At 36.2% G+C, this 12,317-nt stretch overlaps 2 protein-coding genes across 3 annotated transcripts; one reads left to right on the forward strand and one right to left on the reverse strand.

The window, feature by feature from the left end:
* The first annotated feature begins 886 nt into the window (after positions 1-886).
* Positions 887-4,366, forward strand: LOC100811997 (calreticulin). Of its 2 annotated transcripts, XM_003555759.4 has the most exons (14): positions 887-1,097; positions 1,867-1,974; positions 2,090-2,282; positions 2,382-2,640; positions 2,727-2,783; positions 2,875-2,922; positions 3,012-3,098; positions 3,204-3,261; positions 3,357-3,424; positions 3,509-3,604; positions 3,692-3,739; positions 3,827-3,856; positions 3,937-4,035; positions 4,123-4,366. In XM_003555759.4, the coding sequence occupies exons 1-14, from the start codon at positions 992-994 to the stop codon at positions 4,132-4,134; spliced, it is 1,269 nt and encodes a 422-aa protein (XP_003555807.1). In that variant the 5' UTR covers positions 887-991; the 3' UTR covers positions 4,135-4,366. The 2 variants fall into 2 exon arrangements, with proteins under 2 accessions (XP_003555807.1, XP_040869133.1); XM_041013199.1 differs by having other exon boundaries at positions 907-1,097; positions 3,509-3,739.
* Positions 4,367-11,638: 7,272 nt separating this feature from the next.
* On the reverse strand, positions 11,639-12,051 carry LOC106797688 (uncharacterized). The gene is made up of 2 exons (XM_014772526.1): positions 11,902-12,051; positions 11,639-11,818 (listed from the first exon to the last, which is right to left on the reverse strand). The coding sequence occupies exons 1-2, from the start codon at positions 12,049-12,051 to the stop codon at positions 11,639-11,641; spliced, it is 330 nt and encodes a 109-aa protein (XP_014628012.1).
* Positions 12,052-12,317: the final 266 nt, after the last annotated feature.

Here is a 12,317-nt window from a genome sequence, read left to right on the forward strand (position 1 = left end):
ACTATAATCTAATAATAAAAATTAATTATTCTTATTTTTAGTTTTCTCCTTTAAAAGATTTCCTAAAATAGCTTAATTATCATAAAATTTTTCTTCAGAATTGTCATCAACCGCCATCACCCATATTTTTTTAATACGAATACATTAGCAAACTACAACATTATATATCTTAAGATATTTTTTAGTCTTAATTTTCTAATACACTTGTACTAAATAACAAAGATGTGTATGTTAGCAAAACTCATATATATATATAATTAATATTTGATGTATATAAATAATTTTCTTAATCATTAATCTCTTTTAATCCATCATATTTTAATTTTTATTTTAAATTAAATTTTAATTTTCCCCCTACAATTATCTTCTTTTAAATGAAATTACATATACTAGAAAGATCTACCTTAATTTAATTGAATAATGCATGCAAGTTATTATAAAATGTCTGAGCTTAATTCTTATAAATAAAATAAATCATATTCAAAACATATTTAGAGACTTAATTTAGCACCTAACCCCTGATTTTAATAATCTTTTTCAAAATCAAATTATCACTAATTATATTATTTGTACCTTCTAAATTCAAATAAAAATATAAAATGTAATCCTACCGAATCACACGTGTGATTAGTTTGACACTGAACTCACCCTAAAACAAAAATATAAAATCTTGAGGACAGTAGCGTAAATACGTCAGGGATTCTACTTAACGTGTACGATCCAGTAGAGCCGGTAGTATTTACCAATGACAAAGAGCCACGCCACATCAATGACAATCAAAACTTACGTGGCATAAGACAATTGGTCGGAAACTGCCACCTGGTGTCCACGTAGGACTGAGCCACATCATTTTCCAAATTTGCCCACTGTACTGAAAACCCAAAGCAAATTGATCCGCTATATAGAGAACAGGGATCTCACTCACTAAAATTCCAAGTAGCCACAGCTCTCCTCTCACTTTCATTTCTACATCCCTGGCTCTGTTCCGTCGATGACGATGGCGTTTAGGGTGCGAAACCCTGACCTCCGCTTTCTCATTCTTCTCTCTCTCTTGTCCATCACTTCCGCCAAGGTCTTCTTCGAGGAGCGTTTCGATGGTATCAAACCCTTCCTTCTTCTCTTCTCTCACTAGATCGCGACCCTGATTTTTCGTGTTTTTCAATTCTGCATTGTTCTGTTCGAATTAGGCATTAATTTTCCAGGATCAAGGTTTTTTTTTTTTTTTTTGCGTTTGAGCCTCGATCTGAAAAGCTTCGATGGCTCGATTTGTGTTTTGAGTTGGACATCCAGGTCTGGCTTCAAATGTCATTGTTTGGAGTAGATCTGTTAATGTGTATACCGTTTTGTTTGTAGTTTTTTATGCGTTGATTATGCTGATGTGGTTTTGAAAAGAGGTTATGATGGTTTATGCATTTGCCTCAATAACCGTTCTGAAAAATAGATTGGATAAATGAGGTGAGCATGGGAGGCTCTAGGTTTTTTTTGCCACAAATTTTAGGTTAAATTCGGCTTTTGATCATGGTTCATTGAGTAGGCGGCAATTACAGTCACTCAGAAATGTTTGAATACGTGATAGTTTTTTACTTCAAACTTAAATGTAAGGAGTCTGTTTCATGTCTTAAAGTGAACATACTTCTTAAACACGCCGATGGTAATGGCGAACTTTTTATAAATTTTAAGCATTTGCTTTTATCTATTTGATGGTACATTGTCTATAAGATTAATAACTTTTTTCTTTTTAAAATTTTAGTCCTTGCACTTTGATGGGTAGTCCCTTTTCGTGGTTCATCTGTATCTTTTTTTTTAATCTTAAATCAGTATTTTCCATTTTTCTAACTCGTGTGCATGTGCTTTGTGTGAATGCAGACGGATGGGGAAATCGTTGGGTTAAATCAGATTGGAAAAAAGATGAGAACCTGGCTGGGGAGTGGAACCACACCTCTGGCCAATGGAATGGAGACGCTAACGACAAAGGTAAACTAAATTGCTATATTGAACAGTCTTGTATTATTTCTTGCTCATGTTTATTTTTGGCTAAAATTGATATTAAGATATGTTTGTTTTTGGCTGAATGTTGATATCTATGCAGGTATTCAAACCAGTGAGGATTACAGATTCTACGCTATTTCAGCTCAGTACCCTGAATTCAGCAACAAGGATAAGACACTAGTCTTCCAATTTTCTGTCAAGCATGAACAGAAGCTTGACTGCGGTGGTGGCTACATGAAGTTGCTCAGTGGTGATGTTGATCAGAAGAAATTTGGTGGGGATACTCCTTACAGGTGATTTATATATCCCCTTTTGATTTGTTGCTCTTTCCTGATGGGTGCCTCTCATATCGCAAAACACCTGACCTTTTAACATTTGTTGTTCTGTTGCAGTATTATGTTTGGCCCAGATATCTGTGGTTACAGTACAAAGAAAGTACACGCTATTCTTACCTACAATGACACAAACCACTTGATAAAGAAGGATGTTCCTTGTGAGACTGACCAACTTACTCATGTTTACACATTTATCCTCCGTCCGGATGCAACCTACAGCATCCTGATTGATAATGTGGAGAAGCAAACTGGTAGTCTCTACTCTGATTGGGATCTTCTCCCTCCAAAGACAATCAAAGATCCCGAGGCTAAAAAAGTACTTCTCTTCCCAGAGTCGTAGTTTAATTTTCAGATTAGCTTTGGTTTCAGTATTGATAATTTCTATTCTTAATATATTCACAGCCAGAAGATTGGGATGACAAAGAATTTATTCCTGATCCCGAGGATAAGAAACCAGAGGTAATACCTTTTCTAAAAGGCCTCTCATGTTATATGAACTTTGCAAGGGTACTATGTGGTATATACTGACTTGCTTGTCCTGTATTTGTAGGGGTATGATGACATCCCAAAAGAGCTCCCAGATCCTGAAGCCAAGAAGGTATTTCTCAATTTTTTGTTTCCTTGTGCTGCATATGTATCATCACTTTATGCTGTAGTTACGTATTAGATTAATTGTTGATGCTGTAGCCTGAAGATTGGGATGATGAGGAAGATGGTGAGTGGACACCCCCTACCATTGCCAACCCTGATTACAAGGGCCCATGGAAGGCAAAGGTTTGTGGAAATTTGTTTTGTAAATTTGTAATATATGAAATATGACATATTCCATTATGTTTGGAATGAATTTGCTTTATAACTTTGCATGCTACATATTTGCAGAAAATCAAGAACCCCAACTATAAAGGAAAATGGAAGGCACCATTGATTGATAACCCAGGTTCATTATACGCCCTTCTACACAGTAGTAATATTTATGTAAATTCTTTTGCACTATAAGATAAATATATTCAGCATTTGAAAAACATTTATCAGATTTCAAGGATGACCCCGACCTATATGTTTTCCCCAACTTGAAGTACGTGGGCATTGAATTGTGGCAGGTAAACTTTTCATTTTAACATCGCAATATTTGGTTTGATACTTTTGGATCTGAACTCTGACAAGCAGGCTATTTTATCTTACAGGTGAAATCTGGTACTTTGTTTGACAATGTCTTAATTACTGATGATCCTGAATATGCCAAGCAACTGGCTGAAGAAACATGGGGCAAGCACAAGGATGTAAGTTTTTTCTATTCATTGATCTTTTTTGGTCTAAGGTATGCTATTGAAAGGTATGATCTCCTTAATGAAATTGTGTTCTTGCAGGTTGAGAAGACAGCATTTGAAGAGGCTGAGAAGAAGAGGGAAGAGGAGGTAAATTTTTATCCTGAAAACGCATCTTTGAAAATTTTCTTGTTAACCAAATTTTCTTACACCTCCATATGTTGAACTATTTCCCAGGAATCAAAGGATGACCCAGTTGACTCTGATGTAAGTAAAACTACTGATTCCTGAAATCTTTTGTCCATCATCAGTTACACTGATTCTGACGAAGTTAATGTTTTCTATAGGCTGATGAGGAAGAGGAAGATGCTGATGAAGCTGGCAATGACTCCGATGCTGAATCAAAGACGGAAGCTGGGGAAGACACCAAGGAAGAGGGTGTACATGTAAGTTTTTCCATCCCCTCCTCAGTATCTCATTTTAATCAAGCTTGGCAACAATGTATTTAATAATTCTTCCCGTTTTATTTGCAGGATGAACTCTAGGAAGTTTGCAAAACGGATAAAGAGTGAGCGGAAGTTATATTCCGGATAGTTATATTTCAGTCGTAGTGTTTTTTGTTTTCCCTAGATAAGCAGACCGTGGAAAACTGCTAGTAAAAGCTGGAGCTTTTGCTTCGATCACATTTGACTATTTCACTGATTAGAACAGGCAAAGATGTCTCTCTTGGGTTGATCTTTTTATGTTTCGATCAATTGAGTTTCCCATTATGACGCTTCCTGAAAATCTAATTAATTGCAAATTTTTATAAGAAAAATGATTGATTGATATTTCAAATTTGAAATTTTATTTCAAAAATTGTAAATCGTTTGCTAAGCTAGTAGAAATTTTACTTGTCAAGTAATATATGGCTCATGGTTGGCTAAAAGAATCTAATTTAATAGAGCTGGCTTAATATATAGATAACTTGTATTATGTCAATTACTCACTTGAAAATGTGAGTTTCTTTTACGAGCCCCCGGCCCCCCTACAGTACACTTGTGGTGGATGGGTTTTAGTGCTTCAGCTAGTAGCTAGCATCCATGAGGAGTATGCCATCGTTGTCTTAGACTGCATTTATGATCACTAATTAATGGAAAGGACCGTTTTCCGTGTATAATCAGTAATTACACTAATCATAAATACATTAATTCTCTTGTTGTTAACTTATTTTTTAACCAATTTCAGCTGCTAAAAAGTAATTACAGCTACTAAAACCGGGACGAGTGAATCAGTTTAACTGATTATTGAAGTTATTTATTTATTAATTGTGAGGTTATTTTTGAAAGAGCTAAGGATGTTTTTATGACTAACTCTTCAGTCAAAATCATTATTTTTCAAAGATTGAGTTTCAGAAAGTCTAATCAAACCAACTTGACCCAAAAGCATATTCTAATATCCACCTGAAGAATAAGTATCCATCTTGACATTACTCTTCCGGAAATTTTCCAGAAGAACCTTGTTCAAGACAGTTCTTTCGGAAGTTTAGTTTTTTTTTTTTAAATATTTTATTTTGTAATCATTTACTTTTAATGAATAAACTAAATTATAAAATAATTAATATTATTATACATAAATAATTAAATAATTAGTGAACGTAATTATGACTAATATTTATAATTATTATGATTAATATTTATAATTTTTTTTACACGCATGTAAAATATTAATATATTAATTTATATGACAATTTAGTATAATTTAAACCATAAAAATTAATTAATTCGTAAATTTTATTAAAAATATAATTTTTTTATTATGATAACATATAATTTCTATTACAAAAGTTAATATATAATAAAAAAATGATTATTATTTTATAACAAAGTGAAGAAAAAATAATTTTCATTTTATAATAATAAGTAAAAATAAAATAATATTTAACGCATATGTAATGACGATTTTGCCCCTGTGTAATTTTCTTTAAATTTACGCGTTTGTGGGGTTGGATTTCACGCTTACTCACTTTCTTTACCGCTTCTTCCTTCTCTACTTTCTTTCGGTAGTTGTTGTTGTAGCTTTCGGTTGCTTTTGGTGGTGGTCTCTTGCGCTTTCCATTGGTGGTCCCGTGAAATATTTGAAGATTTGGTGGTCCCGGTGAAGCAGGTGTTCCGTATTTGAAGTTTTGTTAGTGACTGTTCTTCCTATTTTGTCGGAGGTAAGCATTCATGAGTAATTTTTTTCGTTTTCTAGCTAGTTTTTTAGAGAAGAAAAATAGTAAAAAGCTGTATCCGGAAGAAATTTTAGGCACAGCAGGAGGAAGTTCCGGAATGAGAATGTTAGTAACTTTCGGAAGACCTTCTTCCGGAATGTTGAATTATTAGAATTTTTATATATATGTTGTGGATTATTGGTTTAATTAGGTATAATGGTATAATATTAAATGATTTAGGTAACTTAATTGTATTTTGTTGTAGTAGAAAAATGTTTTATTAGTTGTTTATTATAGTGATAAGGTTAGTTTAAGTAAATAATATAGTTATAAATTTAGAATATATTTGTATTAGTTGTTAGTATGTTTGTTAGTTAATAAGTAGTCAATTTATGGATGTGGTTATATGATAATTTGAATATACATTGTGTATGATGCATATGTGCTATTAATATTTTTGTTATTTAAGGTGTAGTAAATTTTTGGATGTGGTTATATGATAATTTGAATGTACTCGTGTATCATGCATATGTCCTTAAGATGGACGAAAATCAATGGAGGTATGACTTTGCGATGTCACAAGAAGTTCATATGGATTATGATTATGATAATCAAGAAGAATGTGGGGTGAATGAACCACATGTGGATTGTTCAAATGCTTTTAATACGTCTCAGGTAATCATAGATAATTTGAGTCATTTGGTTGAATTGATGTTTTGTATGAAAATTAAAATGTTAGGGTTGCGTTGTAGGTATTCGCTACTCGAGATGATGTTTTGCAATGGACTCGAACAGTTGCCCATGAAAATGGATTTGTTGCAGTGATTATGAGGTCTGACACAGAGACCGGTAGCAGAGGAAGAAGTTCATTTATCTTAATTGGGTGTGAAAGGAGTGGTACGTACAAGTGTAGAAATAAAGAATTCGTTAGAAAAGACACCGGGAGTAGGAAATGTGGTTGTCCCTTCAGACTTCGTGGGAAACCAGTGCATGGAGGGGAAGGTTGGATGGTGAAGTTGATCTGTGGGATTCACAATCATGAATTGGCGAAGTCCTTAGTTGGACATCCATACGCCGGGCGATTGACTAAGGAAGAAAAGAAAATTATTGCTGATATGACAAAGTCGATGGTGAAACCGAAAAACATCTTGCTAACGTTGAAGGAACACAATGCCGACAGTTGCACCACGATAAAGCAAATTTACAATGCAAGAAGTGCATATCGTTCTTCAATAAGAGGAGCTGATACCGAAATGCAGCATCTGATGAAGCTTCTCGAACGTGATCAATACATTCATTGGCATAGATTGAAAGATGAAGTTGTGGTGCGTGATCTGTTTTGGTATCACCCAGATGCAGTAAAGTTATGCAATGCATGTCATTTGGTGTTTTTTATAGACAATACCTACAAAACAAACAGGTACAGACTCCCACTACTTGACTTTGTTGGAGTGACACCAACGGCGATGACATTCTCTGCTGGGTTTGCATATCTGGAGGCTGAGCGTGTTAATAATATTGTATGGGCTTTGGAACGATTTCGAGGCCTATTTTTAAGAAATGATCGCCTCCCTCTTGTTATTGTCACTAACAGAGACCTAGCCCTGATGAATACAGTGACAACTGTGTTTCCCGAGTCTACTAATTTGTTGTGCAGGTTTCATATCGATAAGAATGTGAAGGCGAAGTGCAAATCTTTAATCGGGGAAAAAAATGCGTGGGACTATGTAATGGATAACTGGGGTACTTTGGTTGATTGTCCGTCCGAACACGAGTTCCATGAGTCACATCAGAAGTTTAAAGTTGCTTGTTCGCCTTGGCCGATGTTCATTGACTATGTTAACGACACATGGATTATCCCCCACAAGGAAAATTTTATTACAGCATGGACGAATAAGGTCATACACCTAGGCAACACAACAACAAACAGGTATTAAGAACTGATTTTATTTGTTAGTAAGGATTAGTATTAAATGGTATTTAATTGTTGTATATTTTCATGTTTGTTGTATATTTTAAATGTAGGGTTGAATCAGCTCATTGGGCTCTCAAAAGAGTACTACAAAATAGCGTTGGAGACCTATGTAGTGTTTGGGATGTCATGAACAACATGATTACGCTGCAACACGTCGAAATTAAAGCATCCTTTGAAACCAGTACGCATGTGGTTGGCCATGTATATAAAAAAACCTTATACAAGAGGCTTCTTGGGATGGTTTCAATGGATGCTTTAAATCAGATTGCTTCTGAGGTTGACCGTCTACGTTATCTCGGCAACAATCTCTCTTCTTGTGGTTGTGTGATGAGAAGCACACACGGTCTTCCTTGTGCATGTGAGCTTTCTAGGTATACTGCTGGCAGCATCCCATTGGAGTCAGTCCATCTTTTCTGGAGGAGACTTTGCTTTTCAGACCAAGGGTTATGTGAGACGAAAGTCACCATCAAGGAAGAGATAGAGATCATATCTAAAAGGTTTGATGAACTTGATGTGGCTGGCAAAGTAACTCTGAAGAGTAAACTTCGAGAAATTGCATACCCTGATCATAACTCTATGTGCCCTCCTCCGTCAAAGGTTAACACTAAAGGTGCACCGAAAAAACAGATGAAAAGAAGTCAAAGATCCACAAAGCGTGATCCGTCTTACTGGGAGTATGTTGATCCTTTTCATTCTGTTCAAAGCAGCAACTCTCCAGTGAAACGAAGTGCATCATGTTCTCAATCGCCTCAGCCAACAAGGATCATCCCGATGTTGGATCAATTTGCGTCATTCTTTCAAGGTTTCATTCGTGACGTTGTAGGTGTGAAAGCGGACGGTAACTGTGAATATCGGTCCATTGCCGCTTTATTAGGTATGGGGGAAGATTCGTGGCCGTTGGTGCGTAATGAATTGATTAAAGAACTTGGCAGGTGGTCGCATGAGTACATGAACCTCTTCGGTGGCACAGAGAGATTTGAACAATTAAAGTTGTCCCTGCTTGTTGATGGCTTTTCAAAGGTATGTTTTTAGGTTAATTTTTTTTAATAACAATGTTTAAATTACTTACATATGTATGTTTGGTTCATTCAGGTTAGTGTGGACAAGTGGATGGATATAACGGACATGGGATATGTGATTGTTTCACGGTATAACGTAATCCTTGTATCGTTGTCCCGACAACAAAGCATGACATTTTTTCCTCTTAGAAGTCAACCACCACCTGATTCTTCTGGCCACCGCATCATATGTGTCGGTCACGTGTTTAGAAATCATTTTGTTCAGGTACATTGAATATAGTTAGTATAACAATTATGCAATGACTTCGCTGGTTCGTTTGGCACGGTCAACGCATGATATAATGTTTGTTCATGTACAACAGGTTTATTTGAAAGACCATTGTCCCTTGCCGCCTCCAGCGCTGTTGTGGTCAAGCAATTGTTATTCTTAGGCAAAGCAGTGGGCAATTCCATATATTAGTAGAATGCAGCAATACACAAGCTTGATGTCATTCAAAACACACTATGTAGACCTAAATGAAGACTAAACATACATTATTTATGTAATTGTATTCATTATGCGATATAATTTGTTGTAACCCGTTACTAAACAATTAATATTATCAACTACTCGTTTGGTTAAGCAAGGAAATTGTTGGTCCAACAAAATTCATTTACACGTGCAGCATACATTATTGTCATAATTGACAACACATAATGACATGCATGCGTATTACAGTTTGAGCGCGACAACACATTGGCTGACTTCAGTACACATTCTGAAACTAGCAGTCGCTCGACAACACATTGGCTGACTTAACTACAGATTGCTGACAACACATTGGCTGACTTGACTACACATTTACGCGTGTCTATTTTTTTGTAAACAAAGTTAAACAATGGCTCGATCACAACCATCTATATATATGGCAGACTAGGCTACTAAATCACACATTATCTTGCTTTCAAATAGTCTCCCAACTGATACACAAACTATGGCATTTTTAGGAGAAACTAGCAGTCAGACGATTGTCAACTCAAGGTTGACTTTCATTTATCCAAATGGATCGATTATTCACAATGATACTGTGGTTTACTTCCAAACTTCAACTCCGGTGCCCATTCGAGTACCAAATAGGTGTGATTTTGCAAGCCTAAAAACTAGAATACACAATACCCTTTAGCTATCCGACAAACAATTTTTGGATGAAATTCACTACTAGAAGCCATTCACCGATACAGGTAACCAAATTCGCTTTGAGTGTATGAAATTGATAAATGATGACGATGTCAACACAATGTTAATGTGTAATGATCAATTTTCTTGTGTTGGTCTGATTGAGTTATTATGCACCGTTGGAAGAACACCAGATGGAATAATAAACTTACTTGAACGCACTATGCCTCGTACTCATGACGCGATCCTGTATTACAACGGGAAATGGAACATGCCACCGCAAAACAAATTTGTTGGATGCGCATTCACAAGAAAAAATCCTAAGAAATTTCAAATTCCTTCAACATGTACCATCGATGAACTAAAGAATTTAATCAAGCAAGTTGCACCTAAAGGGATTCCCCCTCTTGGAATTCAAGAATCACAAACGGTAAGACGATTGTTTTTTCGCCAACCATCTCGGTTTGAGTATTCAGATACGGTTATAAAATATGAAATAAATGAGCTGATCACCAACGAAGAACTGCTGAAGGTGTTAGTACAATCTAACTACTGGAAAAAATATGGACCAATAGAAATTTTAGCTGTCTTTACTAAATATGTTGTGAAAATCGAAGACGAGGTCACTGGGACGTCGCTAAAAAACTGAATGTGATGTTTAATTTTTTGTTTTTTCGTTGATGTATCCTTTATCTGTTTACGGCGTGTTTAATTCCCATAATAAAGTTGAATGTGTTGTTTCAGTGGTCCAAAAAATTAATTGTTAAAAGGGTCCATTTCCTATTTTTTTGGATTTTTAGGCTTTATTTTGACGTGTTAGTTGACGGAACCGGGGAACGCGACTATTTTTTTTTGGGTTCTTTGATGTCCAAACATGAGAAATGGCCGCCCTCCATTGTCTCAGGGCACTGCCACACCCACGCAAAAAAATCCCAAACATGGGTACTTGAACATGGAAAAAGGGTCCATTTCCTATTTTTTTTGGATTTTCAGGCTTTGTTTTGACGTGTTAGTTGACGGAACCGGGGAACGCGACTATTTTTTTGGGTTTTTTGACGTCCAAACATGAGAAATGGCCACCCTCCATTGTCTCAGGGCACTGCCACATCCACGCAAAAAAATCCCAAACATGGGTACTTGAACATGGAAAAGGGGTCCATTTCCTATTTTTTTGGATTTTCAGGCTTTGTTTTGACGTGTTAGTTGACGGAACCGGGGAACGCGACTATTTTTTTTGGGTTCTTTGACGTCCAAACATGAGAAATGGCCACCCTCCATTGTCTCAGGGCACTGCCACACCCACGCAAAAAAATCCCAAACATGGGTACTTGAACATGAATTTTTTTTAAAGTCATCATTGTAGTATCTTATATGGCGATTTCATTGTCATGTAATTTTTTTTAATATTTAGTTTTTGGTACGACCTTATATATTAATGGTGTAAATTATGAATTATGAATTATAAATAATTTTAAAAACATTTAATTTTTATGTAATTCTTACAAACAAAACTTATGATTCTAGGTTCACTTTTTTTAAAAATAAATTTAAAACAACCGTAAACTTCGCTTAAGGACCACAAACAATCGGAATAATAAACTATATTATAAAATAATAAACTGTGCAAAACACGTCAACTATATTAAACAAAAACTGTAATAATTACAAATATTCATGTCAACTACAACACAAAAAATAAATACAATGATCAATGGTCTGTGCGGTGTCTCTGACGAGCCCTGACAGTCCCATCAACACTGGGTCCCCCTCTCGCGATCGTCAGGCAGTCCTGCATAATGTCATATAACTCTGTGCCTGCAATGACTATCCTAAGGTTGAGCACACGCTCCAACCTCTGTGCAATCGCCTCATATCCCTCGTAATCATCCTGTCAAAGTCATTAAAAACATTTATTATGAAATTTAAAATAAACAACAACTCATAAAACATTAAACGCGCAAATAATCTTACCACATGTGGAGGGGGGTCAAATGCCACTGGAACCTGGGGGCTGGGCGGCTGTATGTAGTCCTCAGGGTCTGCAGCTGGTGCATCCCTCTGCTGGTCACCTGCCTGGGCCGGTGTCATGAATGGGTGAGATATGCGAAAAAACCACTCCATGTAATCCGCAGATACCTGCCCAGGTACTAGACAAAGCTGACCCGCAGGTAGTAAGTGATATGCAAACTACATCCACCTGTCATCTATCTGATCGTGTGACAATCGTGCACTAACAGGCGACGGAGGGATGCTCTGGATGTAACCGAACTGGCGTACCACCCTCTCCGGTCGAACCGTGACGACCATAGGATCCCATCTGAGCTGACCCTGGAAAGATGGAATCTCCTGAAACGCCCTAACCCCCCGATGCTCTGTGTACGGCAACC

Source organism: Glycine max, chromosome 20 (assembly GCF_000004515.6).
Source record: "Glycine max cultivar Williams 82 chromosome 20, Glycine_max_v4.0, whole genome shotgun sequence".
NCBI lineage: Eukaryota > Viridiplantae > Streptophyta > Magnoliopsida > Fabales > Fabaceae > Glycine > Glycine max.

Coding starts and splice junctions, on each gene's coding strand:
- LOC100811997 (XM_041013199.1), top strand. CDS start 992: ATGACGATGGCGTTTAGGGTGCGAAACCCTGACCTCCGCTTTCTCATT. Junction 1,098..1,866: donor CTTCGAGGAGCGTTTCGATG/GTATCAAACCCT, acceptor GTGTGAATGCAG/ACGGATGGGGAAATCGTTGG. Junction 3,740..3,826: donor AGAAGAAGAGGGAAGAGGAG/GTAAATTTTTAT, acceptor ACTATTTCCCAG/GAATCAAAGGATGACCCAGT.
- LOC106797688 (XM_014772526.1), bottom strand. CDS start 12,051: ATGGAGTGGTTTTTTCGCATATCTCACCCATTCATGACACCGGCCCAG. Junction 11,819..11,901: donor TTGACCCCCCTCCACATGTG/GTAAGATTATTT, acceptor TGACTTTGACAG/GATGATTACGAGGGATATGA.